The 18,283-nt window shown below is 44.7% G+C and overlaps 1 protein-coding gene across 1 annotated transcript in view; it reads left to right on the forward strand.

The window, feature by feature from the left end:
- Positions 1 to 17,905, forward strand: part of ADAT1 (adenosine deaminase tRNA specific 1) — a 121,416-nt gene extending 103,511 nt beyond the window's left edge. The window contains exons 10-11 of the mRNA XM_078669208.1: positions 14,407 to 15,562; positions 15,626 to 17,905. Coding sequence (XP_078525334.1) covers positions 14,407 to 14,539 — 133 coding nt within the window. The 3' untranslated portion in view covers positions 14,540 to 15,562; positions 15,626 to 17,905. The remainder of the gene's footprint in view (positions 1 to 14,406; positions 15,563 to 15,625) is intronic.
- Positions 17,906 to 18,283: the final 378 nt, after the last annotated feature.

Genomic DNA, 18,283 nt, shown 5'->3' on the forward strand with positions numbered 1-18,283 from the left:
ATGAATCGTTGTCCATTTGGTGCCTTGTAAAATGTTGGTGTGTTGTGGGAAGAGGCAGGCAGTGTGTCTGGTACTTTGTAGGTTAGTTACCCACATCCTTATGGACAATATATCTAGAAAAACTCTGTGGCAGCGGTAAAAGGTGTCTCTGAAATGTGTTCTCCACCAGATGTTTTTTTTTTGTATCCACATAGCCCCAGATATCACAGCCTTATGCTGACAGCCAAAATGCATTTGCCTTTTAAATCTTTAACATGGGTTTGGGGACTACTCTTCAATCTCGCAGAAAAATCAAAAACAGTGGCAGTAGACCTGAGGAGGGTGTGTTTTTACAAGACAGAAGTGGTGACCATGTCCCTTTATCATTAAACTGGGCTTACAAATATGAAAAGCTCCTTATCCTGCTAATCTCATTTCCGTGTGCCCGTTGCTTTCTGGTCTTTCTGACCTCGGACCATCTACAAAAACAAGTGACTTATTATAATAAGTAGAAAGATTGTGAAAGTCCATAAAACCCACACAAAAATTCGAGAAGATGCCTGAGTTCTAAGCTTTTCTTGCTACTGTACCGCCTCATCTTCAGTGAGAAGTACTGAAACATATCAACTGCCCATATGTAATATGTTCCTTACTTCTCTAAGTAGATGGGTTTCCATGTGGTTTACATGCATCATAAAAAGGAAAGGGGTGAGAACACAGTCCTGTCTTGTGTTCAAAACTTCCTTGGCAGGACCCATCTATGCCATACTGGACGCAGGCAGTCATACTCCTATGCAGATCAGCAAGAAAGTAGACTAAGGCCCAGATGTACGAAACCATGTAGCATTACTTAACGGGCCAAATCGCTATTTCGGCCCATTAAGAACTGCTAAATGGTCTTTTCAGATGTACAAAGAGCCACAAACTGTTGCAATTTGCGATTTCTAACCAGTAGAAATCGCAAATTGTGATCGTGATTTGGAATCACAGAAATGGATTAGCTATTTGTGATTCCTAAAGCACTTGTACGTAGCATTTCCTAAATGCGAATCTGGTATTTAGGCAGTGCTTTTACCATCGACTTGAAGTTGATGGTAACCAAGTGCAAAATGAAAAAATGCATTTTCAAATGCATTTTTAATGTAACATGAAGTGCACATATGCCCCTAGGGCATATGTGCACTTACATGTGCACTAGGAAATTCGGGGTGCCGTCAGGGGGGCCTTATGCCCAGAGGCACCCTTGGCTTTCCATTTCTTGTTGTCAAATCTTTTTATTTCATCCCCATAACAGGGGGTTGCAGTGGAGTGATTTGTACACAGCGTTAAGCCTACAACCCAACAGGGCCGGCCGCGTTACACCATGAAAAAATGGAAAACCGTTGCCAGTACTCAAGCTCAAGGTTATACACAGCGGTTTACCTACAACCCATAAGGGCCGGTCGCGTCATATTCAGTCAACAGAGCCTGTGTAATAACTGCACAAGATAATCCAATCCTCGGAACATCTGGAACCATTAACCCCTTCCACGCTCATGACGAGCTGGGCTCGTCATGGAGTAGCCTCCTCGCACGCTCATGACGAGCCCAGCTCGTCATGAATAATGGGAATCATCAAATCTCAGCACAGGAGGGGAATATGCTGAGCATCCATGGGGTTAAACCCAAAGGGTTAGAACTATAGGACCAAGATGGTCAAAACTTCAGTAGACCGTCAGAAAAAAGGACAGCAAGGTAGAGAAGACAGTAGGAGTAGAGGAAAAGTGAAGACGAAGAGAGAGAAGAGCCACTGGATGCCAAGAGTGGGGGCTGAGAGGGGGGATGAAGGGGCACTGTGTTAGTCGTCAGGGCAATCGACGTCATTGCTAATGCCCAAAGCCTCACACACTCAAACCAGCAATCTACCGGGGTCAGGGGAAACTACAGCATCCTCCACTAATCGTAGCGCCCGCAGCTTAGGGGGCATGTGACGCGCCTGTTCTGTAGTGCATAGATATTTCACCAGGGGTTGCTACACTGCTTTGAAGCGCACATCTCGGGCCTGCAGCCGGGCTGTGAGAAGTTCCATTGTCATGACATGCCAGAGATGCACAAACCACGCAGCGATGGGCGGGGCTTCTACCTTCTTCCAGTACAGAGGAATGAGCTGCTGAGCCGCTCCCAGCATTTGAAGCGCCAGCGCCCAGTCGCTCAGAGTGAGGGCCTTCAATCCTGCAGGTTTAATACCCAGTAGTATCGTACAAGTGGCCTCAGGCAGAGGAAACCCCAGCACCCCCCTGATGTGGCTTAAGACCTCCTTCCAAAAGAGGGTCAGCAAGGGACAGGTCCACCATATGTGCAGGAAATCCCCAGTCGCAGATCTGCACCTCTAACACACGGGGGAAGAGTTCGGGAACATTCTATGTAACCGCTGCGGCGTGTAGTACCACTGAGTCGTCATTTTGTAGGCATTCTCCTGTTGCGATATACTATGGTAAATCCGGGGTATGTCACGCCATAATCTGGACCACTGTGCCGGGGTGATGTCAACGCCCGAGAGGGAGTGCCAGCGTTGCTGATATGGCAGGGAAGGCGGAGTGTGCGGTGCTGCAAAATCCGGTAGATTTTGGAGATCAGTCCCTTCGTCTCTGTAAAGGAGCGAGCCAATTGCTCAAACGGAGTAAAGGCGCGTGTGGCCGCATGATAGGTATCGTCTGCTAGCACCCAGTGTTTCAGTTGAGCGTATTGCAGTCCGGCCGCAAGCGGCACTCTAAATTCCTCCCTGCAGTCCGCAAAAGTCTTGAGGGAGCCCCCATCAAACAGATCCGTGAGCACCCTACATTTGCCTTGAGGCCACCTACGGAAAGCCCCCGTCCGATGTGCCGGGGGAAAACTTTGATTCCCTTCGATAGGGCTTTCCATTTCTTAAATTGTGATTTCGTATTAGGAAATCGCAATTTAGGAAGTGCAAACCATTTACTATTTTGCCCATGGAAAGCAATGGCATTTCCTATTTGCGATTCCCTAATAGCGATTCCTACTTTGTAGGAATCGCTAATAGGGAAACGCAAATTTAGTACATATCCTTTTGCATTTCTTAAATAGTGATTCCTACGGATTCGCTATTTAAGAAATGCAAATGGGAAGCTTTGTACATCTGGGCCTATGTCCTTCTCAAGCCCAATGGAAATCCACAAAGGTCATAATTTCTCCCTGTTAACCTTGTCAATGGTGGACATAAGGTCCATGAAAACCATAAGATGACTTCCATGCTTATCCACCATATATTTATTTATCATAAAATATAAGTTGAAACATTGATTGATGGTACCCTGACCCGACCTAAAACCGTACTGGGAGTCTGAAATGATATGATTATCCTCTGCCCACCAGTAAGTGTGGCTAGAACCATGTGTCTACGAATCTTGATAGTCAAATGAATCAGGGAGTTTGGCTTATTACAGCGGGATGATTTTGTGTCCCCTTTCCTAAAAAATATTGGGACCACTATATACTGAGACGAGGACTTCACAATCCCAACTCTTGCTGCAGGATTCATTGTTTGAGTAATTACTGTTGCCCGGAAACTAGATTCCAATTTAAAAACCTCAACTAGAACCCCATCTGGGCCTGGTGCTTTATTCTTGGTTAAAAGTGTAATGGCATTTTCTTCTTTTGTGAAGGAAATATTGGAAGTACTAGAAATAGTGGTCAACGAGGTCCCCTGATTGCATTTAACATGTGAATAGTAAATTCCTTTAAAGTAATTGATCAAGTGTTGTTGGGAATATGCGAACACATAGTGAAAATCAGACGATTGACTCCCAAAATATAGCACTAGGTCTATGAGTACTTGCCTTCAATAACAGTTCCCATCCTTCCTCTCTTAGTTGTTTTTTCCTCTTCTTTATTCAGTCTTTATATTTCCGTCGACAGGCCACAACCATACTCTTTTCCCTGGGATTACTCCTCAAGGCCTTCAATAGCTTTGTATGCACCCTAGAACAAATGTTGTTGAACCCCCTACATGCCGGTTAGACAGGTAAGGATGCGCTAGCTTCTCCCTGATCTTTTCACAAATATTAAAAGTGGCCACTGCTGCAGTGTTCGTCTTCTCCTCAGAGAGACAAACCTCAAAATCTTGATTCGAGTTAGCGAGCGGTTTGGAGACGATTACTTTATCCCATTTAAACCTGAACCTTTTATTCATTGGGGTAACTTTCTGCAGATGCTGCAGTGACTCAGGAGACCTCCTTTAAGCATGTCCCAGCGAAGCAAAAGGGTTAAGAGCACCGTGTGCTCTACAAATTACCTTATAGGAATTCATTAACGTGGAGAGTGGAGAACAGAAATATAATCTATCATATTGGACGACCCTTTCCCAATAAATGTTAGGCTGTTTTCACAATAGGATCCTAGGTCGGAATGTAGCCAGCAAAAAAACAATAGTTATATTTGCATAAAAGCAAATTCAGAAGGTCACCTTGTGGCATTTGTTCCATATGCAAATATCTTGATAACTCTTTATCCCACCCTGATGCCATCATACAGCTGGGTTTTCTACACATACGAAAATTAAAATCTGTTGTAAGGACCAGTGAAATAAAGGCAAATGAGTCATCTCTGATATCCTCTAGAAGTTGTTTCAACATTCCCAAACCTTCCGGAGTGCTCGAAGTGGTATTGGGATTATAAAGATTAAGTACCAATAATTTAAGTGAGTTGGGGAAAGTTAACAAGACCGCTCGGAGATTCGGAGACCGGGTATCCACTCTTAACTCTACCTGACAAAACTGGGGTTGGTGGTGAGGAATAAAATCTAAAATCTTCCAAAAAGAAAATCTTGGACACTGCCCAATTTTCCTGAAAACACAAAACGCTAACATGGTTAAATGAAATCAAGCCATAAGGTGTTGTTTCTTTTATTACCCAAGCCTGCAATATTCCAAGATAGCGTCTCCAGCAAATTGAGGTCCTCAATAAGAGATACCCCAATATCCCTGCTTGGAAGAGACCCTGGTCAAAGATAATCCTGCATCAATATCCAGTCAGTCATTTACGTCCATGCAACTGAAGGGGTCAAATCGTTTCTATATTACAGGATTCCTTCTCCTGCCTGGGGACAAATCACCTTTGAGGCCTATAGCTGGGAGGATGTACTGGGGGTTAAATGAAACCTAATGAAGTTGGATTGTGGAAGGCCGACTACCCAAATGACGAGACAATGAAAGCAGTTTTGTCACAACCTTTGGTTAATCAAAATGCATAGCCCCCCAATCGCCTTCTGTAATTTTATCCCACAGCCCTACCCAACCACCACGCCTGCCAAGTTCAAACTAAAAACCACTCAAATATGCAAGTTGGTTAGTACCACAATCCATAACTCACACAACATCCAAACCCACCATAACTCAAATCAAATGCAATGATTGTGAGTGTGCAATCGTGGGATAATTAACTTGAGAGTCCCAGTCCTCAGTTTTAAGTGTAGGGGTGACCACCGGGGGGACCAACAGTACAAACTAAACACACAATATGTTGATGGACTGTCCGAAAACATTATGTTATTGGAAGTTAACAATAGAGAGAAACAGTTCAATTGTAAGAAACGGAAGTGTAGGTTACAAATTGTTCCTTAATGTATACAATATCCGCTACAAAGTTCTGGGTTCGATATGCAACAATAGCTGCTAAGAGATTAGTTTTTCATGAGTGGAAGAATGTAGGTTTTGTAAAGTTAGATGACTCAAATATCGAAATTAGCTACTTTAAGGACGAGACTTACTCTAGTAAGAACAAGAGGAAGGTTTTTGACGGACTTCTTTTGTTTCTGATTCTATCTTCAGCCTGTTAAGCTGGGGGCGTTCATCTCATCTTGATCTTTGTTTGAAGTGCATTTTATCTCATTATTATTTTCAAACATATTTTGTTTGCCAATTGTGGAAAATCCAATAACTAAATATTCAAACAGTCCATTCTGACAGATTTGAGCAGCAGCTAGAGAGCCCTGCTTACCGATCAGGTGGTTGCATTTTTCAATGGGGTCAATTTCCTGTCCCAGTTTTGGAGAGGGTGCGGTGCTGGGCTCCTCTCAGCCCAAAAAGAGAACGGCCAGTTTGACTGTGCTCATTTTGAAGTTGACCGCCTGTGTTAAGTTATACGAATTATGACCTGCAGAAGGTCAAACCATCTGTGGAATTATGTTAAGAGCCTATTATTCTGACACCAGTGCTAGACAATATCTCAAGATTTTGAGTTCTTTGAAGTAGGTTAACAAGGCTGTGCATGACACGTCCTGCCAAGGGTCATCTGAGGCTAACATGGCAACTCAGCCTTAGTGGTTCCAGGGTAACACATATTTTATAATGGTTAGCCACGGCAACACAATCTCCTTTTGAGTATACCTTATTAATTGGTTATACATCCTTTTCAAGCTGATTTTAATGCCCAGCTCTGTAAACAGTTTTAATGAGAACATGATAAGGATCCTGAAGGCCACATTCTCAGGTTGTCCTTTGCACCTGCCATTCTTTACACTGCGGTTATTTGTGCATCCTGGTCCCACCCACTGTTGGTATCTAATCTTCTTCCATTATGAGGTATTTATTTCTTGCTGGACTTGCGACTAATAAACTAGGAGTGACTCACAGCTGGTAGGTGCCATTTGCCGCGGTCACTTCAATACAGCGTTGGCTGTATCTTCAGATAAGGCTGCTCCCACTCCCTTACGGGCACTGCAGTGCTTTTATGAATTGTGCATCCGGCACTTCCACCTCCAAAGGCATTTACAAAGTAAATGATTAGTCTGGGCTGCACATGTTTTTTCGTGTAGCATTTGAAAGCATAGTGGGCGATATTATGCACAGTGCACACTGCAAAGGGAGTAGTTTGATGGTGCTTGTGTGAATTTTGTTGTGTGTCAGAATATCGAGCATAATAAAATTGCTGCAAAAGTATGATAGACATATTATTGAGGAGTATCAAACTGTTGCGAAGGTAATTACATGTAGGCAAATATAAATTGACTATTCTTAATTCCACATCAACAACCCTTGGAAAAAAAAAATATATATATGTTTATTATATATATATATATATATATATATATATATATGATCACAAGAAAACAACAGCCAGCCAGAGCAAAAATCTGGATCCCAAAGGATATAATGAGTCACAAAGAAATAAAATATCCAAGAAAGAAGTCACTCAAACAGATAGACACACCAAAGACAAAAATATATTTCCACTACAACATTGTACATGAGGAATGCGGGAGCTGAAACGTTGTAGTGGAAATATATATTTTTTCTTTGGTAAGTCCATCTGTTTCGAGTCACTTCTTTCTGGTGCATATGTGTGTATATATGAAATATATATATATATATATATATATATATATATATATATATATATATATATATATACACACACACACACACACACACCACACCACACCACACCACACCACACCACACCACACCACACCACACCACACCACACCACACACCACACACCACACACCACACACCACACACCACACACCACACACCACACACACACCCCCCCCCCCAATATCTCCTTCACGAAAAAAGAGTGGAAGCCACAGCAGGGGAACATCAAGGAGGCTGCTTTATTGAAATACACGAGGCAAATGCATTTCGGCCTGACGGCCTTCTTCAGTGCCAGGTAAGTGATTCAGGAGGCGTACCCAAACACAGATAAAATATGTCCCGCTCTGAGCTGATTGGTTTCACCCTTGACTCCAAGTGGATTGGTGCGCCCATGATACCGGTCCACTGTGTAGCGGTGGACCGCATGTTGCAGAGTGCACCATTCTGGTCCCGGGCGATGCTGGATTGGGTGAAAAAACAATGTGGCTCGAAGGGACTCGGGGAAAAGAACACTGCCACTGTCCTGATGTGTGTAGAAACAAAGCACCCCCTCGAGTCCCCACACCGCATCAACCTTGCCTCTAGGAGTCCATTACAAGAGGGCCCAAATGTCAGTGCATCAGGCCCATTGTGAGGCATACTATCCTCAGCATCGCGTCCATTCCTCCCAGATTGAAGGTGAGCTCCGAACATCCGATACCTCGGAAAACAACAACGAGCAGCCGCAGCCGCCCACGCCACTGAGAACGGAGCCAACTTGTAATGCGGGGGCTTCCAGTAACGTGTCACTGGCGAACACGTTGTAGAAATGCACGACAATCTCCTTCACGAGAAAATATATATATATGTGTGTGTGTGTTTGTGTGAATATATATACAAAACAAAAGGTTATAGGGACGCTATAGTTAGGCTCAGATTTCACTAATACAAAACCAGTGAAATTCAGCAGTTATAGTTACCTAAGCTAACTATAACTTATGCCCCCACAATGCCCTGCATATGAACTCACATATTACATCACTCATGACATAGTCAGTGACATCACTGATGACATCTCAAATGATGTTTGCAGAATGGTGGAGAAAGGGAGAGTGGTCCCCCAAGTTCTCTCAGCAATCTCGCTGTTTGGGACTTGCTGGAGGTAACAGGAGGGCTTATTGGTCCCCAAGGACCCTCTGCAGCTTGGGGACTTCATCTCCCAACCAGTTGTGCGCCAGGAGGTGTGTTTGCAGGGTGGTGGTGAAAGGGGACGGGCCTCCGGTGACATCTTTGGTTGTTTTATATATTAGGGGAGGGGGGCACGTGGCCCCCTTTCCCTGGGCCAAATTTGTCCCTGGGTATCCCATGCCCCGGGGCCAGAACTTATTGAATTGGGGGAGGGGGGCTGGTGGCCACCCCTTCCCGGGCCAATTTCAGCCCCAGAGAGCCCAACCCCCGCGGCCCAGCCATTTAAAAAAAGCATTGTATAAAACTTCAAGGGAGGGGGGCCACGCGGCGCCTTCACCGGGTCGATGTCGTCCCCGGGGACCTTATCCCCTGAGGTGCAGCCTCTATTGTGGGTGCCCTAGTCCCAGTGGCAGAGTGGGCTGAAGAAAGGTGATGGATTAAACCCAGATCTTTTGCCTGGGTGTGAGTATTTGATTGATTCAGATGCTCCGTCCATCACCACCCCCTTTTGTACCGCTTTTGGCCGCCATAAGTGTGGCAGGGTATGCTCAGACGTGAGTCCCTTGCTCACTTTGCCACTGGATTCAAGCCAGCCGGACGGAAGACGGCTGGAATGCCAGAAACCGGTCCTCGGAAGCTTGTTTCCGGTCCAGGGAAGACATGGCCTGGCAGTTCGGGCTGGACTGTTCCCATGAGGCACAGGGTCAGACTGATTTGCATACAGCCATGTCTGAACTGGGGTGGCAGAGTGGGCTAAAGAACGGTGATGGATTAAACCCAGATCTTTTGACTGGGTGTGAGTGTTTGATTGATTCAGATGCTCCGTCCATCACCACCCCTTTTTGTACCGCTTTTGGCCACCATAAGTGTGGCAGGGTATGCTCAGACGTGAGTCCCTTGCTCACTTTGCCACTGGATTCAAGCAAGCTGGGCTGAAGACGGCTGGAATGCCAGAAACCGGTCCTCGGAAGCTTGTTTCCGGTCCAGGGAGGACATGGCTTGGCAGTTCGGGCTGGACTGTTCCCATGAGGCACAGGGTCAGACTGATTTGCATATAGCCATGTCTGAACTGGGGTGGCAGAGTGGGCTAAAGAACAGTGATGGATTAAAACCCAGATCTTTTGACTGGGTGTGAGTGTTTGATTGATTCAGATGCTCCGTCCATCACCACCCCCTTTCGTACCGCTTTTGGCCGCCATAAGTGTGGCCGGGTATGCTCAGATGAGAGTCCCTTGCTCACTTTGCCACTGGATTCAAGCAAGCCGGGCTGAAGACGGCTGGAATGCCAGAAACCGGTCCTCGGAAGCTTGTTTACGGTCCAGGGAAGACATGGCTTGGCAGTTCGGGCTGGACTGTTCCCATGAGGCACAGGGTCAGACTGATTTGCATATAGCCATGTCTGAACTGGGGTGGCAGAGTGGGTTAAAGAACAGTGATGGATTAAACCCAGATCTTTTGACTGGGTGCGAGTGTTTGATTGATTCAGATGCTCCGTCCATCACCACCCCCTTTTGTACCGCTAGTCCCACCCAGGGCACCTACTCACCACTAATGGGGACTGTGGAGAGTGCCTGCAGGCCCCACGGTCCCTGCCGGCTCCCTCTATGTAAAAGCAATTGTGCCCCCTTTCTAGCAACCAAGAGCATTTTTTATGCTCTTGCTCGCTAGAAGCAGAGCACAGTTTGCTATGGCTTGGCGGGAACGGTAAAGGTCCTGCCAAGCCATAGCAAACCGCTGTATACCAGGGGTGGGAGGCCTCTGCTCTGGTGGAGTCCTGGCTCCATATCAGCCTTCTGGAGCGGAGGGCTATCCGCTTTGCGTTTTTTTGTTGTTTTTTTGTAGAGTTTTATATAGCGCGAACTAGAACCGAAGGGAATCAGTTATCAGAGCGCTTTACATAGCACCAGTTACGTTACATGAGGACACACTTTCATTTTAGGCACAGGGAGATTAAGTGATTTGCCCAGAATCACAGGTTTTTTTTTGGCGTCGTTACCGAGACTCGAACCCAGATCCCCAGGTCCGAGGTCGAGCGCCTTAGCCGTTAGGCCAACCCCTCGTTGAAAGCCTTCCTTCCACCCATCAAGAGGAGGCTGGTACAAGTGCTCATGAACACCACCGTCTTGTGGTACTGCAACAGGCAGACAGAATGGGTGGGATCATGAACCCTGTGCAAGGAGGCCATTCACCTTTGGGAATGTCTGGGCCACCTGGCAGGATTGTTAAATGCCAGGGCGGACGAGCTCAGCCATCGGAGCCTAGGAGATCGTGAGTGGCATTTACATTCGGAGGAGGCAGAAGGTCTCTTCCACAAATGTGGAGAACCTTGGCTCGATCTGTTTGCCATTGCTGAGAAAGCTCAATGTCCGCACTTTTACGTGTTGGCGTTTCTGAGGTGTCTCTCGATTGGAGATGCTTTTCACCTTGATTGGAACGCAAAATTCTTGTATGCCTTATGCCTTTCCGCTGATACTCTTGAGAAAGCTCTTTATGGGGGTTCTCTGGAGCAATAAAGGGCCAGGCTGTGCAGAAGAGAAACATCTCTCGCTGGGTTGTGCTCTGCATTATGATCTGCTAAAAAGCAGCCTCTGGAAGGACTACATGCTCATTCTACCAGGACCAAAGCTGCTACCGCTGTGTTGACATGTGGAGTCCCTGTCCTGGACACCTGCCTGGTGGTGACGTGGGCGTCCCTCCTTACATTCACAAAACACTTGTCTGAATAGTCCCGTTTTCTGAGAGTGGCATTTTGTCACTCGTTCCTGCAGGACTTTCTGGTTTGAGTTCATCCACAGACTTACCTTTAGTAACACTCTATGTGGTAGAGACTCTAGCTGCAAATTTCTCCCCGGCCCTCCTGTCCTCCCCATTATGTGGTTGTCTCTATCCAATAATAAGATCTAGGAATCTGCACACTGGTCACAACAATTTGCTTACTGAGGCTCCGCGTCTGGGGGCACAGACAGTCTTGAAAGCAACTGTTGTCAATGCACGGGAGTGGCACCTACATAGGCACCTTACATTATTTCCAGAGTGAAACGGCATCAGTGCGATGTCGCATAGTGCCACCTTCCGGCACGCATGCGTATTGCTAATATGTTTCCAGATTCAGTGGACTCCTGGGAAATATTCAAAAGATGAGGAATCTACTGCTAGATAGTCACTTCTAGAAACAGTGTTACTGAGGGTAAGTAACTTGTTCATTCTTCTACTCCAAGGAGTCCTTGAATAACACACCTTGACTTGAATTTCTTGACAGTGTAGGATTTAGCTTAGTTTCCCTTATTTGCTGTAGCACTCCGTCTCTTATTTAACAGTTTTTCAGTAGATCTCTTGCATGTTAAAGTCGACTCATTTCAGCCTTTTATCTTTTATGACATCCTAAGGAGAATGATCAAGGATGTGACTCATATTAAAAGAAACAAAGGACTAATCTTAAAAACCAATTTATCAGTAGCTTGTTTCTGTGCACGTGGGCTACTTCAGTATTATTTTTAAGCTAATCATTTTCACAATTCTACAGAATGTACCATAATGGTCGACTGTGCACACTTCCCATATCCTTCTCTAGCGTCTTGTATTAGTTTGACGTTTCATTGTATTAGACCATGGTGTTAATATTTTTGTTTTATTATTTAAGGCTTACACTCTATAATAATTATGTGTTGGGATACCACTATATCAATTGCCAGGAGTTACTTAATTACTTTTACGTAACCAACCTAAACTGTGTCTGAACCCGACATATATTGTTCCTCTTGTTAATCATAGTCCAACAAGAATCTTGTGTGAAAACTAACCATCAGCATATTGAATTACCAAAGATTACTTGGAAACAGATGGTTTATGACCAGAGTATTGCGGCTTAGTGTGTTCACTACCTACCATTATACTAGCATTTATCTGTCCTAACAAGTTCCTTATCTGTGAAGCACTTATTTAATCAGAGAATGATGAGAGAGCTGTTCTCAGTCGGCTATTGTGATACGTTTAACACGCTGCAAAGTCATATCAGTGGCAAACACAATGAACAACATCAGTCACATACCACACTTCAACAGCACACATAGACAGAACTCTGGGCGTACACCCACACTGTCCAAACATACATTTAATTGTAAGCAAAGGTTCTGAGCACTCAATGCTCAAACAAAGTCAGACGTCCAATCAAAGGGTTGTATATTATTAGTCCACTTTAATCCAATTTATCAATTCAAGCCAAAGGGAAAGTTTCTGTACATCCAGTTGAAACAGCAGTAGTATAACTTAGACTGTCAGCCAACATGTGTTTCGTCGAGCCACATGTTATGCCTTAACTTTCTTTAGGGCTGATATATAGTGGAAGCGGTATGTATCTAAATATGGAGTATCCACGTTCTATGTGACAGCTGATGATACGTTTTCAAGAAAGACTCCTTTTTGTCTTTACCCTTCTGCCCAGCCTTCTCTTGGGCCTTAGAAGAATCTTGCTTCTTCTGGTCACCGCCACCATCATTATTTTTCTACTTATCCCTGGTTCAGACCCATTTGTCTGCCTTCTTTCCCAATTCTTTGGGAGAGGTCTGATCAGAGTCCACCAGGTACTGGCACAGTCCCTACAAAAATCACCCTAGGGACACCAGTTAGGCCATAACATTTGTTGTTTTTGAAATGTAAGATTCATCCTCAAAGGAATTGAGGTGTGAGGAGTTTGTAAATATGTGTTGCATATAAGTAATAAAGCACTGTAATGTCAGTCATTTTGATGTTTTTGTGAATGTAACATTTGTTAAAATAATCATTAGACATAGATTACTGCAACTTAACACTTCTCACGTTGCACAAAATGCAGTTTATTTATTTATTGAATACCTATTGTCTTCTGTTGTCATGGTGTAATTTGTAAATAGTCTATGTATATTTAAAAATGTGTACATAACTTGAATAGGAAAAAATATAAATTCGCAAATTGCAAATTAATCACGGCAGCAATATTCATTTGGAAAAGATAACGAAAGAAAAAGGTCATTTTATGGACAGGTATAAGAAGACTGTAGATTCCTATAGTAGAAATGTATGTAAATGTATGTATGGTCTGGGAGGCACACTTTTGTTGACAATTGTCCTAAGGTCAGCACCAAGGAAGCTACTAACACTGCCCATAAGGCAACAAGAACCAGTGCAAGTGGTAGTACATTCCCCAAGGTATTAATGAACAATCAAAGGACTTGAGGTCATTAGGCTTAATGGCCCTAGTAACGCTTGCCACAGCTTTTTATCAGCAAACGTTCCTTTATCTGTTTTAATTACTTGTTTTTGCTATTCTCGTGAATCATGTACTTTTTACCTCCATTCTTTGTATTAGTTTTAATTCACTTTATACAATAAACATTACTTACTTACTTACAAGGGATTAGTAGGGTTAACCTTGGGTTCTGAAGTGGATTCTGGCCTAGTCAGTACACCCATTCAGGCTGTCCTCGTCTGTGACAGTGGCATGGATCTTGCCACTGTACATCTATGTCTCACTAATTTGGGCAAGAACAGACAGCTGGCTCTGATCAATGGTCAGTATAGTTGTGATGTTGTAGGAAGACATGCTAAACTGTGCCTAGCAAAGTACACACAGTACGCAGAGGATGAATGAATCGTTTATGTACTGTGTATAATATGGCTGGGTCTGGTGAGGTCTGTCGTCTGAAGGGAGGTTTCAATGTTTGCTTATTCTTTTGTCTGTGAAGAATCAATCCTCTTCATGGATGCGTTCAGTGGATGGTGTCTTCTAAACACAACACTTGCCTGTGAATTTCTTAAGCGCATTCCTACAAATCAGATTATTTTCTCATTGTATGAGCAAGTGCTCAGGAAACCTAAAGTAACACTAATTTGTGCTTGTCTTTTTCTACAGCACTGTAAATCTGGAAACATTTTGGGATTACAAGCAGGCGGCAACCACATATCAAAAGGCCTGGAAGGAGCTAAGGTGTCAAGCATTTCCCACCTGGATCAAAACTCCAAAAGAATACCGTCTGTTCAAGTGAGGAAATGTGTACCGACCTTGGAATCTTCTCTGCAGACCCTGGTGTGAGCACTCAGTACACAGACAGGCTTTACATCAAGGGCTCCCGTGAGCAGCCAAGGGCTCTCTGGGTCCCTGTGTGGTGGAGCTGATCATTCACAACTCTTTCCAAATCTCAGTTGTGATCTGACAATCGAAGGGGAACTCACTGAGCCGCAGCTTTTAACACTAAGGATTCTGGGGCACCAAACCTACAAGCCTCAGACGCTTCAACTACTATTTAAGAGCCCCTTGTGGGACACTGGCTACTGATGCCTGTGAACTGTCATCAACAGGTTAGTCTGTGCATCCAGAGACATCTGCAGCCTCCTGTGTTTACTAAGTTGTCAGGTAGCACCTTCAGCTTATATCAATGTTTGTGAACAGAATTCCCCATCATCCCTCGGTGCATCTTGGATGCGCACCCACCCAGTAGGAACAGCTATACTGGAGTATTATCTGTGAATATCAGGGCACCCCTTCCTCAAACAGAAGAGTGAGGACCTGGAAGGCACCTTGAGCCTAAAGTTCCTTTGTGAGTGTGGTTGCATCTCCTTCCAACTTAGATTGGTGCAAGTGGGTGACCAGAAGACGCCTTCTGCCTGGAGTGGTATTGTGGATCATCACCAGACCACTGTAGCTTAGAGTCACCCGCCACAGGTTCAGACATGAGCATTGAGGAGACATCCTCCTACCCAGAATGTTATCAGTGAGCATCCATGAGACACCGGCAGTCTAGAGCGTTATTTGAAACCAGAGACACTCACAACCCGAGTAATGTCTGTGAGCATTTATTATACACATTTATTCCCTGGACCACCCTCAGGTGTGTCATGGAGGCATCCAACGAATGACTTCTTGGCTGAAGTCTGTTATGTGAACATTCAGTGGACAGCTGCAGCCGGGAGTGTTATCTGAGAGCACACAAAAGTTGCATTCGGTTTGAGGTGGTGCTGTGAGCTGAAGGAGCCGTGAGTGAGCACGCGGGCGTCGCATCCGGTTTGAGGTCGGTGTTGCTTTGAGCTGAAGGAGCCGTTAGTGAGCACGCGGGTGTCGCATCCGGTTTGAGGACGGGGATGCATTAAGCTGAAGGAGCCGTGAGTGAGCAAGCTGGTTTACCTTCCGGTTTGAGGGTGGTGGTGCATTGAGCTGAAGGAGCCGTGAGTGAACACACGGATGTAGCATCCGGTTTGGGGTGTTGTACTTGAATTGAAGTCGCCGTCTGCGTGCTCCTCCTCAGGTGCCTGCTGGCATTCCTTAGCTTCGAGGATTATGCCTGAGCATCTGGACGACTCACTTCTTGTAAAATCAATCAATGTCTCATTAACCAAGTTACCTCATTTGCTTGGCAAAGCGAAATTGACTTCTTAGAAATTGACAAACTCTCAGAAATAGATAAATAAATTATCAATTAGCTGTTGTGCTTCTGTGAGTGATAAGGGAGAGGCAATCAAATGTTGAGAAGTACGCCCTGTGCTCCCATTGGCAGTTTAGGCCTTGAGCACCGTGGGCAAGTTATCCTGGTTGGAACTGCTTTTAACCCCATCTGTGCGGGGCATATTACCCCGCTGTGCGGGGGGCGCGCACAGCGCCCCGGTGCTCATGACGAGCTCAGCTCGTCATGAGGCATAGTGCTTGTGTGCTCATGACGAGCTGAGCTCGTCATAACCACACCCGTTCCCGTGGAACACTCAGCACAGCAGGGGTATTATCCCCGCGTGTGAGCGTTCCACGGCTCATGACGAGCTCAGCTCGTCATGAGCACCGGAGTGCCGTGCCTCATGACGAGCTGAGCTCGTCATGAGCATGGAAAAGGTTAATACATCTGCGGGAAACTTGCTCTGCTGTAAGGCATCAGACTGGTGAAAAAGATCAAAAGGAACATATGAAAGCAATCTGGCTAGCGAGTTCCACATATGAACTCCACAGCCAATTCAAACTTTTTTTTTCTTTAAAGCTCAAAACGTTCTGACACCTACCAGCATAGTAGGCATACTATGGATTAGACTTGAAAATTTTAAAATGAAAAATGTGGACCTATTTTTTTCAAACTCGTGCCACGTCTATAAACTCCTTTTTTTCAAAGATATGCTTTTATTTTTAGTGAACGATATCAAAAGCTGATGTTCACCCCTATTGCAGTTGAAGCTAGAGGTGGCCGGGCTGGTGGTGTACGGTATTGTCAATATGTGCAGAGTTTGGCTTGACAGCACAGCAGACTTACATTTTTCAAGTGAGTAACTATGAGTAGCATCACCCATTCGCCACTAGGAAGGTCCGGGAGCAAGCCTTTGAATCTTACATTTATGTCATCGTTTGGTGGCCAGCGGATGTGAAGCTGCAGGGGCTGTACCACATCCGACCTGCCACATCTAGTGTGCTGCCAGGCTGGCTGTGTTTTTGTCCAAAGCAGCACCACCTCAGTGACTTCTGGGAAATTGTGGAGAAAATAATGAACTGTCGACACTTATTATTTACATCAATGACAGACCCATAATAGGATCTATCTTCTGATAAAACAAGGTAAATTACACTCACACTTTGTGTCTCATTTCGCCCAGCATGTTGGGGTCTTTTGTGGACTTTTGCTGTCCACAGTGCTTTACATGGTAGGGGCTGATGGGGAAAATATTGGCAGGATTGGTTTTCTGAGGGGCCCTCCCAACAGTGGTTAAAGTGTATTAAAAAGATTCCTTTCCCCTACTTTCTCTTTTAAAAACTCTGCCCCAGGACGGCAGAAATAGCCAAGGCATTCAGATAAGGCTCGGCTTGCTTTCGTGGACGTTCGGGGATGGGCAGAGAAGGAAAAGGACTCAGTCTCTTCCTTACTGCCCAGAGAAGACACGGACAATGTCCTCCTCTTTTCTGTGCTGGCAGCTGCCCCCCCCCCCACTTCCTATTATTCCCTCTCTTTCTGTCTTGCTCCTAACTTACTGGAAACCGTGACTTGAAGAAACGGTTCACAACCTCTCTTTCCTTCTTTCATTTAGTTGCTTCCCTGTGAAATGGACCCAAAAAAGAAAAACACTCTTGCGGGAACTGCCCTTTTTCTGACATCATCTATTCCAAAGTGCTGCCTCGGGATGGAGAGAAATAAAAGGTTTTAAATATGAAAAATAAATACATAACTAAATAAAGCAAGACAGAGTGGGTGCAAAGTGGCCAGATTGGTTTTATTCACATCCAAACACACCAGCCTCACTTTACAGACTTTGCAGTGAAGCGCTACTTTTGTTTTCTCGTCTTACTTTAAACAGCATTTTTGTCCTTAGGTGGGGAAGTTCACCATTCCTGGATGTATTGTAATACCTGGTTGATGAGTGGATTGGAAAATAAAATGTGTACTATGGCTCTATGTTTGTGGATGTGTTATTTTTAAACCATACTGCTTACGTTTTGTAAGGATATAAGCAATTGACATTGAAACGGTTCCCTTCAGGGCCCAGTAGCCATGTCCTTAACTTTTCAGGTAAAACCATTCGTTGATTTCTGAATAGTGAGTGAGAAATTGTTAAGGTAACCATGTTGTTTCTGCTTACATTTCACATGCTTTACTTAATCTTGCATTCCCTATGAGTGTTTGCTTTTACTTTTTTTTTTTAGGCAGCATATTACTCTTATCCAGTGCATCATTTTAATTGAGCCATATCCAAGTGTTTATAGCGGGCACAATTAGGTTGTAGCTGAAGGCAGTGCAAGTTTCTCTCAGTGAGGCCGTATGGTGTTC

This window comes from Lissotriton helveticus, chromosome 12 (genome assembly GCF_964261635.1).
Source record: "Lissotriton helveticus chromosome 12, aLisHel1.1, whole genome shotgun sequence".
NCBI lineage: Eukaryota > Metazoa > Chordata > Amphibia > Caudata > Salamandridae > Lissotriton > Lissotriton helveticus.